The 24,787-nt window shown below is 38.3% G+C and overlaps 1 protein-coding gene across 3 annotated transcripts in view; it reads left to right on the top strand.

The window, feature by feature from the left end:
* The window catches only part of KCMF1 (potassium channel modulatory factor 1), a 69,320-nt gene that overhangs the window by 42,590 nt on the left and 1,943 nt on the right, over positions 1-24,787 (top strand). For all 3 annotated transcript variants that reach the window (XM_012774261.2, XM_012774262.3, XM_076000926.1), the window contains exons 2-6: positions 1,008-1,175; positions 5,802-5,941; positions 17,164-17,265; positions 19,467-19,641; positions 22,624-22,906. In XM_012774261.2, coding sequence (XP_012629715.1) covers positions 1,008-1,175; positions 5,802-5,941; positions 17,164-17,265; positions 19,467-19,641; positions 22,624-22,906 — 868 coding nt within the window. The remainder of the gene's footprint in view (positions 1-1,007; positions 1,176-5,801; positions 5,942-17,163; positions 17,266-19,466; positions 19,642-22,623; positions 22,907-24,787) is intronic.

Below are 24,787 nucleotides of genomic sequence, written 5' to 3' on the forward strand. Positions count from 1 at the left end.
ATAAACAAGCATATCACATGTGAATAAAATTTCCTACTATGAAAACCTGCCCATTGAGTTTTAACTTTTAACTTGTTTTTTATAAGTTGTTCAGTTCATTTTCAGATCTGCTGGTTGCCTCTTCAAGCTCCTTTTTAATTTCTCTTAACATATTAAGAATTGTTATTTGATATCTAATTCAAACATGAACTCTGTCTAATTCTGCTATTTCTTCCTGGTGGTGCTTTGTTTTTTGTGTGTATTTTATGATTTAAACTATGAACTCATTCCTTGGAAGTTTCTTTCTGCCAGATGCGTGGTGGCAATACTAAGTTAAGACCACTTTAAACTCAGTACTTGGCCTGAGGTTTTTGGAACCATTTGTTAGAATTTGGGTTATAAACCTGCAAGAGGACTGGTGCGTGGTTATGACTTTTTAGAGTTTTTTTATTGTTATTTTGTGTCCAGGGGATGTGGGAAGCTTCACTACTGCAACTTTTATAATCCCCTAGGGAGAATTTCTAGCTCACCGTAAATTGAGAGTATATTAGGGTCTTAGCTTTATGAGGAATCTCCTCTTAGATACCCCACCTTCAGCAAGCCTTGGTCTTTGTTTCCTGTGCAATGCTGTAGAAATCTAATCTCAGAGTTTTACCTGCTTTGGCAAGTGCCTTCAGGGTGAAAAGTGAAAAGCCCCCTTCATTGCTTCTAGTTACCAGTTCCTCTTTCCCTTGGTTTTTACCCTCTTGCTGGCTTATCAAGACATTTTTAAAGGGGAATTTTACATTTTATCAAACATTTTAAGTTATTTTTATTAGGAATATAAATCAGAGTAATGAATCCACCACACTGCTGGAAATTCCCACATCATTTTACTATGTCATTTCTAGTCATTTTGGAAAGGATATATGGGTTTAAATGAGCATCAGAAACATTTATAAAAATGAAATGGAATTTCTAAAGATGAAATTTTTAAAAATAAAAAGCCTTTTACAACTGCTTGTTAAAATTATTTCTTTTTTTAATAGGTGTCAGCTGTGATGCATGTTTAAAAGGAAATTTTCGAGGTCGCAGATATAAGTGTTTAATTTGCTACGATTACGATCTTTGTGCATCTTGTTATGAAAGTGGTGCAACAACAACAAGGCATACAACTGACCACCCAATGCAGTGCATATTAACAAGGGTAGATTTTGGTAAGTATTTAATTCAAATTTTAATGACTTACATCATTTGGAATTTTGTGTGTATGTGTGTGAAGAAGTAAAGGTAAAATGTTCCTAAACTATCCCCAATAGCATATATAAGGCCCCATATTTGTTAAAGATAAAATGAAGCTTGCTTTTATATTCTAAGTAATTCTGTTTCTTAATCTTGGTTTACTTATTATGAAAGCCATTCAGAAATAAACTCAAATGACAAGGTATGAAATAGAAAAGCACTTCAGTAGAGAAGGAATAAAGTCAAACTGACTACCACACAAAGTACTAGTTCTTGTTCTGGTGACCAGAAAGCAGATTATTTCTACAGCTGATTAGAAGTCATTGTCATAAGAAAAGCTATAAATGTTACATGCCATAATTCCTTACTTAGCTAACACTTATTCATCTTTTTGATTACAGCCATCTTAGTGGATGTGAAGTGGTATCTCAAGCAATTAGTTGTGTTTTTTTTTTGTTTGTTTGTTTTTTGAGACAGAGTCTCGCTTTGTTGCCTAGGCTAGAGTGAGTGCCGTGGCGTCAGCCTCGCTCACAGCAACCTCAAACTCCTGGGCTCAAGCAATCCTTCTGTCTCAGCCTCCCAAGTAGCTGGGACTACAGGCATGAGCCACCATGCCCGGCTAAGTTTTTCTATATATATTAGTTGGCCAATTAGTTTCTTTCTATTTTATAGTAGAGACGGGGTCTCGCTCTTGCTCAGGCTGGTTTCGAACTCCCGACCTCGAGCAATCCGCCCGCCTCGGCCTCCCAGAGAGCTAGGATTACAGGCGTGAGCCACTGCGCCCTGGCCTAAGCAATTAGTTTTGATTTGCATTTCTCTGATGGCTGATGAGATAGAGCATCATTTTTGTGCATTGGCCATTTGTTTATCTCCTTGAAGAAATATCTATTCAAACCTTTTGCCCATTTTTAATTGGATGTGTCATTATTATTGAATTGTAATAGTTCTTTATATATTCTTTATACAAGTTCCTTATCACATAAATGATTTGCAAAATTTTTCTCCCATTCTATGGGTTCCTTTTCACTTTCTTGATAGTGTTCTTTGAAGCCCAGGAGTTTTAATTTTGATAGTGTCCAGTTTATTTTTTTCATTTCCCATGCTTTTGGTGTCACATCTAGAAAACTACTGCCTAATACAAGGTTACGAAAGAGTGTTCTTCTAAGAATTTTCTAACTTTAGCTTTTATATTTAGATTTTGATTCATTTAGAATTTTTGTATATGGAGTAAGGTAGAAAGCCATCTTCACTCTTTGCATATGAATATCCAGTTGTGCCAGCATCATTTGTTGAAAAGACTGTTCTTTACCCAATAAATTGTCTTGGTACTCTTGTTGAAAGTAAGTTGACTGTAAATGATGGTTTATTTCTAGACACTCAATCTGTTCCACTCATCTATATGTCTAGTTTTATGCCAATACCACACTGCCTTGATTTCTGTAGCTTGGTAGTAAGCTTTGAAATTGAGAAGTGTGCATCTTCCAACTTTGTTATTTTTTGAGATGGTTTGCCTTGAGTTTCTGTATGAATTTTGGGATCAACTTGTCCATATCTACAAAATATCCAACTGGGATTTTGATAGGGATTATATTGAATCTGTAGATCACAGATCTGCTGATCTATGAACATGGGATATGTTTCCATTTATTTAGATCTTTTTAAATTTCTTTTGACATAGTGTTATAGTTATCAGAATATAAGTTTTGCACTTCTTTCATTATATATATATTCTTAAGTGTGGACAGTCCCTGACTTAAGATTTTTCAACTTTACAATGGTGCAAAGGTGATATACATTCAGTAGAAATTGTACTTTCAGTACCCATACAACCATTGTTTTTCACTTTCAGTGAAATAAATCAATAAACTACATGAGATATTGATACATTATTGTAAAAACAGGCTTTGTGTTAGATAATTTTGCCCAACTGTAGGCTAATGTAAGTGTTCTGAGCACGTTTAAGGTAGGCAAAGCTAAGCTATGATGTTGGTAGGTTAGGTGTATTAAATGCATTTTCAACTTATAATAGGTTTATCAGGATGTAACCCCATTGTAAGTCAAGGAGCATTTGTATTTTATTCTTTTTGCTGTTGTAAACAGAATTTTTAAAAATTTTATTTTTGGATTGTTCATTGCAAATGTATAAAAAATGATTTTTTTTGTACATAGATTTTTTTTTTTTTTTTTTTTGGTCTGAGACAGAGTCTTACTCTGTTGCTTGGACTAAAGTGCTGTGACATCAGCCTATCTCACAGCAACCTCAAACTCCTGGGCTCAGGTGATCCTCCTGCCTCAGCTTCCCAAGTAGCTGGGACTATAGGCATGCCGCCACCATGCCCAGCTAATTTCCAGCTAATTTTTTGTATATATATTTTTAGTTGTCCAGCTAATTTCTTTCTATTTTTAGTAGAGACAGTGTCTCACTCTTGCTCAGGCTGGTCTCAAACTCCAGAGCTCAAAGGATCTGCCCGCCTCGGTCACCCCAGAGTGCTAGGATTATAGGCGTGAGCCACCACACCTGGTCTGTATATAGATCTTGTATCCTGCAGTGTTGCTGAACTTGTTTATTAGTTCTAATAGTGGATCAAATTAGTGGATTCCTTAGGATTTTCTGTATACAGGATCATGTCATCTGCAAACAAAAATCATTTTACTTCTTCCTTTCCATCTTGATGCCTTTTAGTTATTCTGGTTAGATCCTTCAGTAAAATACTGAATAAAAGTGGCAAGAGTGAACACCCTTGTCTTTTTCCTCATCTTAGGGAGAATGCATCCAGTTTTTCACCAGTAAATATGATGTTGAGTATGGGTTTTTAGTAGATGCCCTTTATCAGCTGAGGAGTTCTATTCTTTTTTATATGTTAATCCCCAATACCTTAAATCCATCTGGCAAGTCTTGTCCACATAATAAAGGGTCAATATATACATAATGGGTAAATACTTTTAAAATAGTTTAAATATTCCTAAAAATGAATATGAACAAATCAGTCATGTAGTGAACAGTGTTTTCCATTTCTTTCTTCTCATAAAAGCAATCATGTGCTCTTAAATTTGTTATTTGTTTCATGTTAAAGAATCAAATACTTATTTGTAGTAAAGTGGCAAAGGATACTGAATAAACTTTCAATTTCATTTTTTTGTGTGTGTTTCTGTCATAGGCTATTTTCTGTTGCTATAACAAAATACCTGAGACTGAGTAATTTACAAAGGAAAAGAGTTTATTTAGCTTGTGATTCTGGAGACTGGGAGGTCTAAGATCAGGCAGCTACATCTGGTCTGCATCTGATGAGGGCCTCGTGCTGTGTCATGACATGGCACAGAAGCAGAAGGGGAAGCAGGCACCAAACAATAAGTGAGAGGCAGCTTCGCTTTATAACAGCCCACTCTTGCAGTAACTAATCCAGTCCCAAGAAAGCAAGAACTAACTCCCAAGAAAGGCAAAAGGGGCAAAAAAGGCATTAATCCCTCTTAACCTAATCATTTCTTTTTTTTTTTTTTTTTTTTTTTTTTTTTTGAGACAGAGTCTCGCTTTGTTGTCCAGGCTAGAATGAGTGCCGTGGCGTCAGCCTAGCTCACAGCAACCTCAAACTCCTGGGCTCGAGTGATCCTTCTACCTCAGCCTCCCGAGTAGCTGGGACTACAGGCATGCGCCACCATGCCCGGCTAATTTTTTATATATATATCAGTTGGCCAATTAATTTCTTTCTATTTATAGTAGAGACGGGGTCTCGCTCTTGCTCAGGCTGGTTTTGAACTCCTGACCTTGAGCAATCCGCCCGCCTCGGCCTCCCAAGAGCTAGGATTACAGGCGTGAGGTGAGCCACAGCGCACGGCCCCCTAATCATTTCTTAAACACTCCACCTCCCAGTGCTACCACATTGGGGACCAAGCAGCAACATGAGTTTGGAGGACAAACCATATTCATGCCATAGCAGTTACTAATGGAGAAAAACAGAGTTATTTCCTGAGATATACTAATGAGATGAACAAATTATCCCCACAGCCTCTAACTGGTCAGTTCTTCAGTAACCCAGCTGGGCAGAGTATGTTGTGGTAGTACCTATTCAAGTTAGCATTTGCAAGAACTGAATGCCTATGTTCCTTCCTGCTTTAAGAAGGCATGTTCTTTAGATAAATAGCTGCATCTGGGAGTTGGCTTATTGATCATGGTTATCTGTTCTTTCCCTCTGAGTACTTGTCTCCATGTATATAATAGACTGTGTTGATTATTTCTATTGATAGTAGTTTCACCACAGTGTGTACAGAGATAAGGAAAAAATAAATTACAATAAAATTAGAACCAGATGTCAAATGAGCAGTGTTTCAAAATTAAAGAGAGAGGGGGAGTTGTTTGCTTTGTTTTCTCTTAAGGCTATAATAGCTATCTGGGGAAGGAATGTTGGAGGAGTACCATGGAGTCCTTGTGGAAATAAGGATGTTACAGATGTAAACAGGAGTACCTAAGCACTCCTTGACAGAGTGAGGTTGTTGGTGGGTGTTTCAGGCACACTTTTTTACATTATTGGACCATATGATTACATTTTTATATATTTTTAAAAACTAATGATTATTCCTCAGTGCAGTTCTACTTTATTTTTCAGATTTATACTATGGTGGGGAAGCTTTCTCTGTAGAGCAGCCACAGTCTTTTACTTGTCCATATTGTGGAAAAATGGGCTATACGGAGACATCTCTTCAAGAACATGTTACTTCTGAACACGCAGAAACATCAACAGAAGTGGTAAGTGAAGCGGCTTTGTGTCTAAAATGATATGGTAAACATTATTTCTAACATTAATAAAGCTAGGTCATTGTCATCTACTTGCTGCTCAATAGGTACATTTGTACAAAGTAATATCCCTTATTTATCCACATTAGCTTTAACCTGTTGCTAAAATAAAAGCATAGCATGGAGTCTTGACCACATTCAGGAGCTTTATATTAAATGCATGGTTAAAGGACCTCAACCTGCAACATAATTCTTTTTATACTATTACTCTTTTTTTTTTTTTGGGAGACAAGACTCTCACTCTGTTGCCTGGGCTAGAGTGCCGTAGAGTCAGCCTAGCTCACGGCAACTTCAAACTAACTCCTGGGCTCAAGCAATCCTCCTGCCTCAGCCTCCCAAATAGCTGGGACAACAACCATGCCCAGCTAATTTTTTCTCTATATATTTAGTTGGCCAGTTAATTTCTTTCTATTTTTAATAGAGATGCAGTCTCACTCTTGCTCAGGCTGGTTTTGAACTCCTGACCTTGAGCGATCCTCCCGCCTCGGCCTCCCAGAGTGCTAGGATTACAAGTGCAAGCCACCATACCCAGCCTATAGTATTATTTTTGTTGCCTGCTTGATTTTTCTTCTATAAAGAGCTTTCACAAGGAAATTTTAAAATCTTGTGTATCTCAAACAGTAATCCATTGCCACGTCTCATTGTAGCATATTGCTGACCTTAAATGGATTTTATCATATCAAATCTCTTGTTCCTAAGTCAAGGCTCTGGGGTTCCTGGAAGTTCTTCCTACCCTGATCTTTTCTAGTGGCTAATAGCCAAGAAGGACCCAGAATAATACACAAAGAAAGTTTTACCTTAAAAGCTTTTTGGATTTTTTACTTGACATCGGAGTCAGCATGCATCCAACTGCAAGAAATGATAGAGTACACTCAAAAAAGTCTTTCCTGTACCTCTCTAACATTGATAAATAGTAGGTAAAGCGAAGGCTCTGTGTGGAACTATAGCTACTGAATTTGCAGAATTTTGGCACAAGCAGTTGCACGTTGCATCAACTAATAAGCCCCTAAATGTACTCAAAACAAATTAATGGAAACCCAGAGAAATAAAGTAGCATGCTCAAGGACATACAGCTAGTAAGAGGCAGAGACAGGTGTTTGAACTCAGGCAGAATCCCTCTAAGGTTCTAAATTCTCTACTTAACCCTGCTGCAGCTCTACATAATACAGATTTACTTTCATTTCCATTGACACTGCTAGTTTGATGTTTAAAGTTGTTATAAGACTTATAGTTCAAACAATAGGTAAATTTACTTTTTATTGCCCTCAAGCCAAATTTTACTAACAGCTCAGAAATGCCCTCATCTTTCACCTCAGGGAAGCTCAGCGCAATGTTACCACATTTTACTACTATTCTTAGTTTGTTCTTTTTATTCTGTAAAGTGATTTTGCTTCCTTTATGTACAGTCCAGTGTAGCAATATTAAGAATCCTGACTCAGTTGCATCTCTTTCCTGGTTTTTGTGGGAAATTTGTAATCATTTTTCTTTGATTGAATTTCTATTATGTTTGGGTACTTCTTTTTTTACCTGGACACTATAAGGCAAAGCAGGGGGAGGTCCCTTATTGCAAATTAGGTGTTCTTAAAGTCATTATTAGCCAATAGGCCCTAGTATGATGTCTTTATCACCTCATTGGGCTAGGGCAACTACCCAATTTTCTACATCCTTTCCTCTATTTTTTTGCCTGAAGGTGAGTACTCAAAACTTGTTTATACTTCTCTATACCTGATATACCGTTTGAAAATTAAATGACTACCGTCTACAAATGTGTTCGTGGTCTATCTCCCATAAGTTGTATTCAGTTATATGCCTTCATTAAGTTACCAGGCTTTCAGTACATAGCCCAAGGTTGTCAGCATTCTAGTTTTTCATACTGGTTTTTGTGGAACATTTTGAGGATTTCTGCCTCCTTATTAGCCCTTAGTCTTTGCATGATTACCACATCTACCTCTGTTCCCACCCATAACACATCCATCCAGACATTTCAAAGTGAAAAATGGCAAGCAGACAAGAATTTTTGCTATAGCAGGGTTTTTTTTCTTCAGATAACATGGGTCATGTCCTAGAGCCAGGGCTGGCATTCAGCAGGTACACCCAAGTGTGGCATGCTGACCAGTGTCCATTCTGGAAGATTGCTGTGTATGCCATACCACTTGTTAGGTGTTTTTTAATGCCTCTCTTTATATGTGTGTGTGTGTGTGTGTATATGTATGTGAAGCACATTATCAGTTCTAATATGTTACAGTTATATGTAAATGTCCAGGTGATAATGTTTTGCCAGTCATGATGAATCAAACATTTTTGAATTACGGAGTTCAAGAGTGACTCACATCATTTTGGTGGGGGATTATATTCACATAAAAACTTGCTATATCTCCTTTTCTATTCCTCTTAACATATTCCTTTCTAGATATTCAATTTGCTATCTTGCTTTTGCCCCCGCATGTGTCCTATGTCTAGACCACCAATTTTTGTGTATATCTTTCTATAGAACCTAAGGATCTTACGCCTCTAACTAATATCCCATTGGAATATTTAGGGGCAATAGGATATATCACTGTTACCACTAGGAAATGTTTATTGATACCTGGCATAGCTAGTAAGAAAGTCAGTAATTTTTTTTGTTTTTTTGAGACAGAGTCTTGCTTTGTTTCCCAGGCTAGAGTGAGTGCCGTGGCATCAGCCTAGCTCACAGCAACCTCAAACTCCTCCTGGGCTCAAGTAATCCTACTGTCTCAGCCTCCCAAGTAGCTGGGACTACAAGCATGCGCCAGCATGCCCAGCTAATTTTTTTCTATATATATTAGTTGGCCAATTAATTTCTTTCTATTTATAGTAGAGACGGGATCTCGCTCTTGCTCAGGCTGGTTTTGAACTCCTGACCTCGAGCAATTCGTCCCCCTAGGCCTCCCATAGTGCTAGGATTACAGGCGTGAGCCACGGCGCCTGACCCAAAAGGATAATTTTTAAAAACAAAATTGTAGTCCTTGTCTATATTTTTCTGCCTCCTTTTCCAGCTAGGATGTCTGTGGCCCAACATAAGATTTGTCTGCTTTCTTAAGATTAATGTAAGGTTACTCAAGAGGCTTTTAATTTTGAGGGTATTAAGGACACTTCAAAACCAGATACCAGCCGGGCATGGTGGCTCACGCCTGTAATCCTAGCACTCTGGGAAGCCGAGGCAGGCGGATTGCTCAAGGTCAGGAGTTCGAAACCAGCCTGAGCAAGAGTGAGACCACATCTCTACTATAAATAGAAAGAAATTAATTGGCCAACTAATATATATAGAAAAAATTAGCTGGGCATGGTGGCTCATGCCTGTAGTCCCAGCTAACTTGGGAGGCTGAGGCAGTAGGATTGCTTGAGCCAAGGAGTTTGAGGTTGCTGTGAGCTAGGCTGATGCCACAGCACTCACTCTAGCCTGGGCAACAGAGTGAGAGTCTGGCTAAAAAAAAAAAAAAAAAGAGTGGATCCTCTGAAATTTTTCTTAAATCTCACATTTGAGCTGACTTGCACTGTGGCTAATTAGAATGAATGCCTTTGGGGTTTTATTTTGTCTGGCTCTGCTTTGCCTTTAAATGAAATGTGCCTATACTTTTAATTAATGATATATGATTAATCTTTTGATTAGTAAATGTCTTGCAATTTATATGAAGAACATTATGTTTAAAAGGTAAAAGCATTTTTGGCTCACCAACATTCCCTTCTCACTTCTAAAATTATAACACATTATTCTCCCATAATTGCAGCAGTCTTCTATTAGTTCACTGCTAGGAACTTTTTGCTTTCTATTTTTCATCTGAATTATTTACTCTTTGTGTTCCTTACCCTCCAGAAAAGGAGTTAGGATAGTCAACATCTCTTAGGTATATTCAATATATGTTAGTGATATATTCCCTCTTTTTTAAATGAAAACGTAGATGTGTTTGTAACAAATTGAGTTTAATTTTGAAATAGGATAGTAGTATTACATTACAGTTATACCAATTTGATTTTTTAAAAAATCAAGGAGAAAGGAAAGAATAATTTTAGAAATTTCCTACAATCTGACTTTAGACTTTTTTGGGGGGAGAAGTGCAGTGGATTAAAGTGCAGTGGCATCATCATAGCTCTCTGCAACCTCAAACTTCTGGGCACTGGTGACCCTTCTGCCTCAGCCTTCCAAGTTGCTGGGACTACAGATGTGTGCCACCATGCCCAGCTAATTTTTAAAATTTTTTATAGAGACAGGGTCTTGATACGTTGCTCAGGCTGGTCTCAAATTCCTGGCCTCAAGCAATCCTCCCACTTTGGCCTCCCAAAGCATTGGGATTACATGCATGAGCTGCTCAGTAGTTCTTTAAGCACTGGTCAACCTTGTCTCTTTTCTTCCTACCACCCCTTCTTTTTCTGCCCTGTCCCCCAGGTTTAAAAAAATGCTGGCCAAGAAAATTATTTGAAGATGCCAATCTTGTATTTGTGCCTGAATGCATTTTTTCTAGGATGCTCTGCCAAACTCAGCTTTGCTTGACAAACTGGTCATTATCTTGAGAAGAGGAGCATAAAACATTGCCAAACTCTAATTTAAACTCATTGTAAATAAATAAACCTACCGACTTAGGTAGAGTTCATTTCTCTTCTTCACTAAAATTATTACTAGCCTTGGGGCACTGCCTCCCTGCCCTCATCCCTCTCCAGATTTCAGCTTCCTATTGACACCTTCAAGCATTTCCTTTTCTTTCTTAAAGTCTACTAGTAAAATATTTACTCACAGGGAAGATAGAAAACATAGAACTTAGCATGGGGTTTTTCTTCTACTGAGACCTGAATACTTACCTCCAGAGTGAATTATGGGACAATTCTGATGCCTTTGGAGTTATTTTTCAGTATGGCTAAACTGTGTTTCAAGTTTTGTGAATTCCTAAGGCATACACATATAATTTATGTTTTTACATAAGAAACATGTTTAAAACCAAAGCTTAATTACTTCTTAGGACTTTCTGAATTACATATAAAAAGTAAGGAAAATTAAAACTTGTATGTAGCAAAAACTCCTTAATTCTAAATGTTGCTCTTTAGAAGCAGGTGACAGTTTCTACTTTAGCATTAAAATGGGGAGAATGGAACTGTGGGGGAAAATAAATTTTAACTCAATTATAAGTTAATTTTTAGTGTTCCACTACAGCAATAGAAAATTAGATTAGAATCTAGTTGAACAGTGTGCTCACTCAAATCTTGAAAGGATCTATATCTGTATTAGCAAAATGGATGGTCAAGGTATAAGTACCTACAAGTTGGATGGTTCCAGAAGGCCTGAAAGGAGTTTCTTGACCATCTAGCATAGATTTTCCACTAGTGCTTTATGTATGTTCTTAAAGCAAAACTCCAGTATTTGGTCTGGTATTTGTTATATCTGCAGATTTAATAAGATAAGCTAATATTTTTAATTGGGCAAGAGACCCAAAACCCTGAAGTTAGCATTGGTGTTGCCAATAGTTAGTTCAAAAGAATGAACATTCCCTTCATTAAAAAAACATATATGTGTGTGTGTGTGTGTGTATTAAAATATAACACATATGATAGTGTTTTGTGTCTTGGCTTTAAATTCTGATGACTCTTTTTGGGTCATCACTGTTCTGTGGAGGGAAAAAAAAAACTGTTTAAAACTTTCCCCATTGTATTTCGAGTGATCGGGAAATCTGCCTAGTAGAATAATCCTGGGGTGTTTCTAGAGCTGATTTCTGAGAGCCCCTTAAAAGTAGAGACATGAATAGTATCCCAGTTTGAAGAAATAATGAAAAATGCATACCAACTTTTTTTTTTTTTTTTTTTTTTTTGAGACAGAGTCTCGCTTTGTTGCCCAGGCTAGAGTGAGTGCCATGGCGTCAGCCTAGCTCACAGCAACCTCAAACTCCTGGGCTCAAGCACTCCTCCTGCCTCAGCCTCCCGAGTAGCTGGGACTACCCAGGCATGTGCCACCATGCCCAGCTAATTTTTTCTATATATTAGTTGGCCAATTAATTTCTTTCTATTTATAGTAGAGACAGGGTCTCACTGTTGCTCAGGTTGGTTTCGAACTCCTGACCTTGAGCAATCCGCCTGCCTTGGCCTCCCAGAGTGCTAGGATTACAGGCGTGAGCCACCGCACCCGGCCCCCTATTCATTTCTTGATAATTTTTTAACCTAGAATGTGAAAGTGATCACTGATTTGGCACTCAGTAAATACTTACTGGATTGGTTAACCCATGATAACAAAATTATACAATATAACAAATTTAGCCAGTCAGAACTTTAATTAACTTTATCAGCTCATCTGGATTTCATAGCATAGGTCCTTTAACTACAAATAGGGATGTAATTAAATAAAGAGTAGTTTTTAAAGCTGTGCACAGCACCCAGAAATAAAGTGCTGTCTGATGTGGTTGTATTAGTTCAAGAAAGAGGCTGGAGGAAATCCAAACTTTAGAGTGGTTGATAATTGTATAGGGAAGAACGTATGGAGCTCTTGTTTAAAAATAACCAAGCATGCTGACTTTACATGGTTTTTTAATGGACATCTAGCCTATGTCATAGGGGGAAAATTTTGTACATTGAGCAGTGACTTGATGTTTATACATGAAGTAATGTCTTGAGGAAGTGTGTTCTCGACGTTGATAATAAACTGTGTTAATATGTGCACTGACTGATTGCACACTGGCAATCATGTACTGGGACCACGTGGAAAAATGGAAACTGCATTACATTCTTGGGATGGGACCTCATCTCAATTGGTAAAGGCTTCCAGGAGGGCTACAGATAAAAAAAAAAAAGCAAGACTGATGGTGACCCTCAATGGCAAGATGAAGCAGAAGAGAAAGACTGAAGCAATAGCAGAGACAAGACTGAGAATAGCAAGGACATTTGTGAATAAGAATTGTTTTTTGGTTATGTAAGTAACAATAACATTTGGTGTTTCATGTAACAGGGTAAATATAATTTTTCAATACCATTGTATATTAAAGCTGTATTTGCCAAACTTATCCAGTTATAAAGAATCAGCTGGGACCTTTGTCAACAGTAGATTCTCAAACACCCCAGGATCCATTTCCAGGCCTACGGAACTCTATTTTTAACAAGTATTCCAGATAATTTATGTTCTTAGCCAAATTTGGGGAACACTGACTTAAGCCAATTCCATAGGCCTTAATGTTGACAAGTGGTCATAATTTTTAAGCTAATGTGTTATGTGGAATTTTCTTATGTGAGTAATAGATACTATGTCATGTGGCAGTAGAAGTGTGTAAAATATTAATGTTGACAAAGTGTCATAATTTTAGGGTTAATAGCTTTGTGTAGAATTTTCCTGTCCTATAAAAGATATTAGGTACCATGATGTGGAATTAAAGGCACATTCAAAAGTAAGCTGCATTTGTGCCCCTGAGGTGCTCAGCAGATGGCTTCTGTCTCTCCCTCCCCCTGTCCCCCAGCTCTTTTCTGTTTCACATGCCCCACTTCGCTCTCCTTTTTCTTTCTCCCTTTTCTTTCCTCCACTACCTCCCAGAAAATATGACCTTGAGATGCCAGAGGTTTTATCCTAAAACGTGAATTAGCCCACTTAGTATAAAATGTAAAACCTAAAAGATGACCAGGCACCTGGTCCCATCAGCATCACAGCTTAGTTTTTTTTCCTTTCCAAGTCCTCAGTCTGAGTTAACTTCATGCAGTCCAAGCATGCAACATGTTCGACTTGGTTCTAAAGCTAATCTCTTGATTTGTTTCAGCTGTCAGCCTAGGTGTTCCTCCCACCTCACTCCTCAGTAATTCCTTATCCCTAGTCATTAGGGAAGGTTGGTTTGTTGGTTGGCTGGTTTTGTATTATTTCTCTCTGAACAAAGCAGTTCTTAATATCTTCATTCTACCATCTTAGCACAGTTACTACAATGAATTTAAAGATTTTTAATACAGAAATGAAGTTAATGCACAATTATGAAGGATCTTGATTTTCTTTGAATCTTACATCCTCATCTCAAAAAACACTCAAAGGTACTTTTTTAGTTTGTAGATTATCTATCTTATTAAGACATTCTTAGTATACTTGGTATCTGTACTTCTGTCTTCCCTCTAGGAAGGTATAATATATCCTTGAGGAGACTTTTCTCACCTGTGAACACTTAACAAGTGCCCTCAAGTACTGAAGCTTCTGCAGCTATCTTTGTGCGGTTCAAGCTGTGGATAGATTTTATCCAAAAGCCAGTCTAAGGGGAAATATCTTAGGAGGAAGATGCTTTTTTTCCTTTTGGTGGTTATTTTCTTTTTGTTTTTGTTTTTGTTTTTTTCTCAGCCTCCCGAGTAGCTGGGACTACAGGCATGCACCACCATGCCCGGCTAATTTTTTCTATATATATTAGTTGGCCAATTAATTTGTTTCTATTTATAGTAGAGACAGGGTCTCGCTCTTGCTCAGGGTGGTTTCAAACTCCTGACCTTGAGCAATCCGCCCACCTCGGCCTCCCAGAGTGCTAGGATTACAGGGGTGAGCCACAGCGCATGGCCTTATTTTCTTTTTGGATAAAAATCTTATACAGTCTTATGATATTGTAATAAAACTATACATAATCCAGCACTGGTTAATTTGTTGCAAAACAAAGAGTCTCAAAAATACCTAAACTGGGCCGGGCACAAGTGGCTCACACCTGTAATCCTAGCACTCTGGGAGGCCAAGGTGGGAGGATGGCTCAAGGTCAGGAGTTCAAAACCAGCCTGAGCAAGAGTAAGACCCCCGTCTCTACTAAAAATAGAAATTGGCTGGGCGCGGTGGCTCATGCCTGTAATCCTAGCTCTCTGGGAGGCCGAGGCGGGTGGATTGCTCAAGGTCAGGAGTTCGAAACTACCCTGAGCAAGAGCAAGACCCCGTCTCTACTATAAATAGAAACAAATTATTGGCCAACTAATATATATAGAAAAAATTAGCCGGGCATGGTGGCACATGCCTGTAGTCCCAGCTACTCGGGAGGCTGAGGCAGGAGGATTGCTTGAGCCCAGGAGTTTGAGGTTGCTGTGAGCTAGGCTGACGCCATGGCACTCACTCTAGCCTGGGCAACAAAGCGAGACTCTGTCTCAAAAAAAAAAAAATAGAAATTAATTGGCCAACTAAAAATATATATAGGAGAAATTAGCCAGGCATGGTGGCACATGCCTGTAGTCCCAGCTACTTGGGAGGCTGAGGCAGAAGGATCGCTTGAGCCCAGGAGTTTGAGATTGCTGTGAGCTAGGCTGACACCATGGCACTCTAGCCCGGGCAACAGAGTGAGGCTCTGTCTCCAAAAAAAAAAAAAAAACCTAAACTGACTTGTTTGCTTTATTTTTAAATAACTGGAGCTGTTTCTATTTCTTCAGAAACTGGCCTTGTTTTTCGTTTGTTTGTTTGTTTTTTAAAGGAAATCTGGCCACAGTTAAAAACCAAAGACAAATCACACTGTCCTGCATCTCTATAAGAGTTTACAATTTAACTAGGCAAGACAGAAGCATATGAAAAGTAAAATAAGTGTATCAGACACTACCTAGCAATGTCTGAATGGAACAGACAGTAAAATCTAAATTCCTAGTAAAGAGATGGTTGATATCTATAAATTTATGAACACATACGATTTACTTTTCTTTCTGATGGAGGAAAAAAGTGTCTGACCACCTTTATGGCATCTTCTAAGAAAGGCACAAGAATGTCTATCTGCTTATTTTTCTCATTTGCCTCTCAGCACATTCCACTATAACCTCTCTTGTTCTTTTGCACACTCTCATGCTTAAGTGTTGTTTCTCTTGAGCATCTTTCAGTTTTCATGAGGCTGTTTCTCAGAGTCCTGAGTCACGTAATCAGACAGCTGACTGGGCATAAGAGAGACTGGTGTCAAAACAGAGTCAAACTCTCAGGGGACTTCTGCTTTCTAGTCATTGGAAGATAGGAAGTTATGTTTGCTTAGTTTCCAGGAATCAGAGTAGTTTGTCCTCCCCAAGATTGTCCTTTCAAGTCTCACCTTTCCCCTGCCTCCTCATCTCCAGTGCTACCTCCTTCTCCCACTCTACTGTAAGCAGACAGTAAGGTCAGCTGACTGCCTAGATTTTACTCCAGGTGAAAGGATTTTGGCACTTGGTGCATGTACTGGCAAAATGAATCACATATCTTACCTTTGACCCTCTTACTCATGGAGAAGCAATTACGTACCTACAAGTTTAACTGTGTACCAGACCTATTTTCTTGGCCTTCTTCTTAAGATTGAAGTTCTTCGTACTTCAAGGCCTTGCTGCCACCATTAGACCATTGTCTGCCCATTTGGATTTCTGGAAAGAGTAAGGGCCCTTCCTTTTAAAAAGCTCACCATTCTTTCCAACCTTCCCTTTTCCTGCCTCCCCCCCCCCCCCCCCCCCCCGTTTCACCAATTTTATTGAAACTACTCTTTCAGAAACAATCTTTCTAACCTGTCCAGGCTCCCCTGAACTCTGCCTATGTACACAGCATTTTATTCCTGCTTTCTCTTGCCATAAGATCTACAAGGAAGTTGATCTTCTATTTCTTGAACTAGACTTGTCACAAGCTTCTGCCTACACCATCCATTTCTTTGGGAAATAAGGTTCTAAAAATGGGCCCCCATCCTGTTTTCCCCTTGGAAGTTCCATTCATGAATTCACAGAGCACATATCAACAGTAATCGTTAACTATCTTACCTTATCACATTCAACAGGTATAGATTTATACAGTTGCATTTAATCAGACCTTTGCTGTCTTATTTGGGGATTGGCCCTGAAGTCTAGCTTGCTTTGGGGCAGTATGGCAGAGTATCATATCTGTCTTTTTCATTTAAGACTGGACTTAGACACAAATGTGCACTTACTAGCATATTTTCAGTTTTTGAATGGAAACTATTTTGCTAGACCATGCAAATCAATGGGCCAGGCTGTTACAAGACCTTACAGAGAGAGATCAAGTTTGGTGTCTCTACAACTGTTGTGTTTGACCTGAGAGATTGCTCTAGCTGTGAGTGACAACATGGATATGTGACAGTTCGTGCTTAGGTTTCTACTATTTTTCACTAGTTCAGGATCTGCTGTGTTTTTGTGTGGTTAAAACTTGATAATAGTAAAATTTATAGCAGAATACTGGTCCAGAAAGATGTCTGATTGATGTTCACTTATTAAACCCACTTTCTTTACTTTCATTTCAGATTTGTCCAATATGTGCAGCATTACCTGGAGGCGATCCTAATCATGTCACGGATGACTTTGCAGCTCATCTTACACTTGAACACAGAGCCCCTAGAGATTTAATATCCTTTTAAGTGGCAACAGTGGAAAGAGTTGTTTGTAACATTTTGATTATTTTTTAAGGATAATATCCCCAAAGAAAGAGAAACTGATCTCCAAATTATTTTTGTTTACTTGACCTTTTCCTAAAAGTGACTCAGTGTTGAAGTGCAGTTTCTTATTTCTCTTTTCATACTCTGTGACTTATATTAACCATGTTCTTTAGGTGAAAATTGACTTGCCCATCATCTTTAGTTCATTACAATCAGATTTTTTAAAAGACAATTTGACCAGTTTATAAATCTTCTAGGAGGGTATTTTCTTACCAAAGAGAAAGCTACCAATCCACATTAAAATATAATTAGTTAAATATAAAGAGGCTTTATTTGCTTTCCCTTGTTCCTCTGCTGCCTTACTCTGCTCTGGGTATGGTATGGTGGGCTGGTAGGGTGGGTGTGCATGTTGGGGTTCCTATCCCTTTTGGGTCCCCTACTCCAGAGAGAGCAGTTCCTGCCAGTTCTCTGGATTCAGTGCTTCTGGTTTCAGGTTATAAATTGTTTTTCTAAAAACTATCACCTGTTAACTTAGAGTTTTCTTCCCATGTAAAAGTTTCTGTGTTCGTTGCAATTTGAAGTAACTCAGGAGCTAATCAGAACCTTTCTCTCTGCCCAAATTCATTCTGGTTCCTTTAATTGCCTCCTGGCAATCATAATCCAAACTTAGACTTGTTGAAGAAGAAATGGATGGTTTTCTTGTTCTGTAGCTTCCATCCCTTGCTCACAGTTACTAATTTTCTAATTGAAAATATGGCCGTTTATATTTAGGGGAAGGTAAGTGGAAACTAACAGAAAGATAAAGAAAGGAAACCAACCTGAGAAATGAGTGTGTCAGCCTAATCTGAGCCCGTCTGTGGGTTGTATTCAGTTAGCAGAGGAGACCACTCTTCCTCTTGCCCTGTGTGTAGGGGATGCTGAGAGCAACATAAAGAAAACAGTGTTTTGTTTTTTTAAAGCCTTTGAGTTGCCGTGCGTTTTGATACAAGAATCCTTTATAATACCCCGAAGGGGTATATTTGATCCACGGTTCAGTTCACTCCATCTTCATGGAGAAACTAAGCAGATAATTTAAAACCAAGCCAACATTCTAAACTTTTTCAGCAAATTTAGGAGCCTCCAGTGATATCAGCATCATTCAGTGGAATATTCTGCATCATCTACCTCTACCTTTATGAGATTTTTATAAGTGTCTCTGGTTACCAAGAAAAGAATAAGTTAAGTCAAATATAAGAAAAGACATAGATTACATATTAGATTCCTTACCATTTGGTTCTAGGAAAAAATATTGCCATGGCAATTCTTCTGAAAACATACTAATTTCAAGTAGTAACTTTATTTGTTTGACATCAGGGGTATCTTCTATGTAAGCCTCTTAAGCACCAGACCATTTTTTTCAAATATTTTGATAGATTTCTTCCTCAAGTGCACTTCATCCAGCTACTTTCTAAAAACAAAATATGATCATAACATCACTTTCTCTAGAATCTGAACCATCATCATGAATACCACTTGGAATAGTGCATATTATGGTGGCACCTGAGGGCCTCCTGGAGTCATTCACCCTGTCCCTAAATGACTCCAAAACCATCAGCTGAAAAACTAGGAAGCCAACAAAAAAGTTAATCTGCATTATAAAGCTGTTCTGTTTGCTGCTTTGAAGGAGAAGTCTCTTTGGCATGATCTAGTCCACTCCCCAAATGTAAAAATTAATACTTATTTATCATAGTTACTTGGATATAAGCATTTATGAAATTAGGGTCAGGGATCTCATGAGATCAGGGTAAGGGAATGTTTCACCTTTGACCTCATCTGGCAGTGTTACTCTGGTCATCATAGCTGGAGCCTAGGAATAAATTTCTCTCCACCTGAAGAAACTTTTCTCCTCCTCTCTCTCTCTCTCTCTCTCTCTCTCTCTCTCTCTCTCTCTCTCTCTCTCTCTCTCTCTCTCTCTCTCTCTCTCTCTCTCAAGTTGCTTTATATTTGAAAGTCTTTTTTAGGGTTAACAACCCTCATAGATAGGGTTGAGCACTCAAAATTTAATTTTGGCACTCAAAATTAAATGTGCCGTTTTAAAATGCTTATTACAATTCAGGAAATCTGTATGTTTGTCTAGCAAGTGGTTTTTTTCCCTTCCTGTGAAACACTTTGGTCCTTAACTTTTGAGTTATGATGAATCGAGTGGTGTTCGACATGTACGTAGAATGTTTCACCCTGGCCGGGGATTAGGAGGTCCTCGTGCTCGTAGATCAAACATGCACTTTACTAGCAGTTCTACTGGTGGACTTTCTTCTTCTCAGAGTTCATATTCTCCAAGCAATAGGGAAGCCATGGATCCTATAGCTGGTAAGTTAGTTTCACGTTAATAAAGGAAATGGCAGGTCAGGGAGAGCTCTTTGTAAAATTTTTTGTGGGGTTTGCATTCTTAGTCTTACCTCTCTGTTCACATGCTCATGCTCCTTGACAAAATTCCCAAATGTTTTATAAAGATAAAATATTCTTAAAACAGTTAACATAAAGTAGTTATGTAGTTCTGGCGTTTAAGTCCAGTAGTCCCCCTTCCTTATTCAAGGTTTCACTTTCTCCAGTTTCAGTTACCTGCAGTCAACTACAGTCCAAACATAGGTGAGTAGTACAGTACAATAAGACACTTAGGGAGAGAGAGAGAGATACACCATATTCACATCACTTTTGTTGTGGCATATTGTTATAATCCTTCTGTTTTATTGTTAATCTCTTACTGTGCCTAATTTCTAAATTAAACTTTATCATAGGTATGTAAGTATAGGGAAAACAGTATATATTGGGTTTGGTATTGTCCACAGTTTCAGCAGTTCACAGGGAGTCTTAGAATGTATTCCCTGTGAATAAGGGGGGACTACTGTACATAGGGGAAGAAGATAATAAGTGGTTTATGTTGCATTTTGTGGCCTCCATTGAAGCCCAGGAAAACCATAAAAGATTTCAGAATTGGAAAACCTCTAAAATTCCATGGTTAAACCTCCACAAGTACACAGAAAAGTTAATTGACAAGACTAAAGAATTAAGCTCTTCTCATGGAATAAAGTAAAGTCGAAATTATTCTGTCCTTGCCTTGATTTGAGAATTATATTGCTGTGGAACATACAGTACAGTTTTAATAGCTTGGGAAAATCTTACTGGAAAAAAAAAACACCAGCATTTGAACCTGTAGCTCATGGCCAAGTCATTGAGTCTAGTGCAGGACAAACCTAGGAAGCCAGTAGCAGAGCATAGAATCAAAACAAAATATCAGGTAGGGCACAGTGGCTCACACCTGTAATCCAAGTACTCTGGGCAGCTGAGGTGGCAGGATCACCTGAGTTTGGGAGTCTGAGACCAGCCTGAGCAAGAGCGAGACCCCGTCTCTACAAAAAAATACAAAAATCAGCCAGGTGTAGTGTAGTGTGTGCTTGTAGTCCCAGCTACTCAGGAAGCTGAGACAGGAGAATCACTTGAGCTCAGGAGTTTGAGGTTGCAGTGAGCTATGATGACACTACTGCACTCTAGCTAGAGTGACAGAGCAACACCCTGTCTCAAAAAAAAAAAAAGTCAGAAATCACTATAGCATGAGAGTCTGCAAGACACACCAAGCAGACAAAAGTTAAGACTCTGGGGAGTTAAAGCAACAGTTTTGAAATGTGTCTATGTGGTGGAATGTGTACCTGGAAGCCTTGAAGTGCCGTGCGGAACACCTGAAATATTGATAAGTGTAAATCTGTGGTAGAAACTCAGGACAGTTCTACTCATAAAATGTTCTTAAAAATGTAAGATATACAGTATAAAATCTTAATTCCAAATGTGTTTTGGCATTTGGATGTGTAACAACAAAAACAAGCTCAATAAACTGAGTTTTGGGGATTTTAAAAAATATTTCTTCATCCAAAGGGAATATTTACATACTATTTTTGGTAGCAAGCTCTAAAAAGTTAAAGTAATTTCTGGGAGCAACATTCAAATTGAGAAATTCTCTTTTCATTACTTTGATTTTTTTCTGTCAGTGAAAATTAGTTTATTTTAGTGATAGACTGTATATTCCATGAGAGAATGGTATAAGAACCCCTGGGATAAAGCAACAGTGAGCAAGAAAACAAGCTTACCCTGTTAATGAGCATTTTGGGAGGTTTTTTTTGGGTGGAGGGCACGGGGTTTGTTGTTGGGGTTTTTTGTTTTGTTTTGTTGAGTTTGGTTTTGTTTTTTGAGACAGGGTCTCTCTGTCACCCAGGCTGGAGTGCAGTGGCATGAACATAACCTCCAACTCCTGGGCTTGGGATCCTCCCACCTCAGCCTCCCAAATAGCTGGAACTACAGGCACACACCACCACACCCAGCTAATTTTTTGTTTTTTGTAAAGACAGAGTCTTGCTATGTTGCTAAGGCTGGTCTCGAACTCCTGGCCTCAAGCAGTCCTCTCACCTTGGCCTCTTAGAGTGCTGGGATTACAGGCATGCACCACTGCACCCAGCCATGATAAAGAGTGTTTGTTGGCCTGTGAACATCTGCAAGGTGATCGTCAATTCCCTGTAAACTAGGTAGTCCCTCCACATAAGAGGAAAAATTACTGCACCTTACTTAAATAAAGACTCAAGGCCAAAGTTTTTATCTCTTTTGATGAGTACAACCTTATTAACACAAGACAGTCTGGATCATAATAGGCCACTAAATAGGCTGTACAGTCAGGTGCCCCAGGAGCCAACCAGCCTTCCTGAGCACTGCTAGTGGTGCTCACTGAAGTGATACTCAGAAACAACAGTCCCAGAGAAAAGGCAGAGGCGAGCATGTAAGGACCACAATTAGAAATGATCTAGGCCTCTTGGATTTAATCCTAACCATTCATTTCAGTCTTTTAATAAATGTTTGAATTCCTGCTATATGTCAAGCACTGTTCTAAGAGCTGGGAGTATATTACACAGAGTAGACCTGATCCCTGCTTCCATGGAACTCATACTGAGAAGACTAATATGATTGGACCCATAGATGAACCACTTTAATCCATTACATAAAGACAAAGTGTAACTAAATTAGTCTATTTTGCAAATAATTTTTAAAACAATCTGTTAAGTTTTGCTTAAAGCAAAAATAATTGTGTCCTTATAATTATTAATATTCATATGCATTTGCATTCCATGTACACACTAACTCCTGCCTCTAGGAGGCATTCTAAAAAGCATTGAATTCTTAGCTGAAACTGTATATTGCTATGAGTACCTACCATTCATGATGATTTTTCTTCCAGTAAAAGAATGATCCTATAGCATTTTGTTTTCCTCAGCATTAAGAGACATTAATTACCTTCATTTCCATTGGCAGAGCTTTTATCTCAGTTATCAGGAGTGAGACGTTCTGCAGGAGGACAGCTTAATTCTTCTGGCCCTTCCGCTTCTCAGTTACAACAGCTGCAGATGCAGCTGCAGCTAGAACGGCAGCATGCCCAGGCAGCACGGCAACAACTGGAGACGGCACGCAACGCAAGCCGGCGTACTAACACAAGCAGTGTCACCACTACAATCACACAATCCACAGCAACAACCAACACAGCTAATACAGAAAGCAGTCAGCAAACTCTCCAGAATTCCCAGTTTCTTTTAACAAGGTAGCTTGTTTATTATTATAATTTTGTTTGAGAAGTAATGGTTTATTGGCCCTATGTAGTCTGAAATAATTGTTCTCTTTCGTGCATATATATTTCCTTAAAACTCTGCATTTGATCAAACTCTTAAGACTCATAGATCTCTGATAAAAACTGCATATTCAACATTTCCCCAAGAATATGAAAAATAATTATTTTAGGTAAATGAAGAATGCTGGTCTTCTTGTTCTCAAGCTATATATCATCATCTAAAATGAGTTTCTTTTCCCATGCTACCCATAAAACTTAAACACCATGTCATTATATATATGGGTCATATTAGGTACATGTATTGTCATAATTTTTACTGCCAATTTCAGTCTGCTGTGAAATATTAAAAGGCACAAAGAATATTTCATAATACAGTAGTTTTCAAATACAGTGGTTTTCTCCTGAGAATTTCTAAAGAAGCTGGACTTAAATTCATAGGGTTGGCACACAAAAGTAACTGTTTAAAAAATGATTTATCATGGTGTAAGTAATACTTAGTACACACAGTAAACTATTCCACTGGATGGACTAGAGTTCTTACTTGCTTCTAAACCTACTGTAAGCAATTGAATATATTCTTTTGCCAAAACTTCGTAGGCATTTTATGTGACTTTTAAGAATATAAACAATTTTAAAAGAGTAACCATTGGTGAGTGAACACATAGGCTAAATAGATAATGAACCTGGACTAATTTGGGCTTTTAATGGAACAGAGAGGAATATAAGAACTGTAAAATGAAGAAATTTAGTGTAATATATCATTATCTCCAAAATGTAGTATATATGACAATTTATTAGGATGTTAAAATATTATAATTTCTATTTATATCTCTTTGCTCTAATACTTTTTAATGTCTGTTAGTACAGTGGTACATGTGTATAGTTTCAAATAACATATTGTGAGTGCAGAATAAAAAAATGTTTGAGGACTCTTGGTCTAAATGCCCAGCTTTGCCACTTACTAGTTTTGGACCTAAGGCAAGTCATTACACTTCTCCAGACCTCAGTTTTATCATCAATATCCTAGGAGTTTTGCCTTATTAGAGAATTATTTTGAGGATTAAATGGAATACTAGTATGTATATTGCCTGGCTCAGTATCTGGCATACAGTAGAGGCCCAATTAATGGTGCCCCTTATTATCATTTATTATGGATCTAAGGAAGAAGTTTGAAGTGGGGAATTTACCTTTGAATTATCTCTGCAAGGTCAGTAACCGTGCCTAGTTATTACCAGAAAATGTTGCTTTAACATAAAGAAATCACAGAGCCTAGCAGATTGATCTACCCACTGCCATGTAGCCTTATCTGTAGGGACAGACCAACAGCAGGTCTTTAACTTGTAAGAGCACTTGACTCAAAAAGAGATCAACTAACATGCATGTCTGCTGAGATGTTCAGGGAACTATGTGGAATGTCTTCCCAGTGTCTTTTGGAAAAGACATCTTCCTACCCTTGCCATATTCTTTGTTCATTTATTTACTTTTATTTTGTTCCCTTAACTACTCAGTGGGCTTGACCTGTGTTTTTTCTGTGCACTTCCTCTATACTAGACACCCAGCTCCCAGAGCATGGTGTGGGTGGCCTCTGACTGCTCTCTTTAGATTCTGATTATAGCTTCTTTTTTTTTTTTTTTTTTTTTTTTTTTGAGACAGAGTCTCGCTTTGTTGCCCAGGCTAGAGTGAGTGCCGTGGCATCAGCCTAGCTCACAGCAACCTCAATCTCCTGGGCTCAAGCGATCCTACTGCCTCAGCCTCCCGAGTAGCTGGGACTACAGGCATGTGCCACCATGCCAGGCTAATTTTTTCTATATATATTAGTTGGCCAATTAATTTCTTTCTATTTATAGTAGAGAT

Source organism: Microcebus murinus, chromosome 3 (assembly GCF_040939455.1).
Source record: "Microcebus murinus isolate Inina chromosome 3, M.murinus_Inina_mat1.0, whole genome shotgun sequence".
Classification (NCBI taxonomy): domain Eukaryota; kingdom Metazoa; phylum Chordata; class Mammalia; order Primates; family Cheirogaleidae; genus Microcebus; species Microcebus murinus.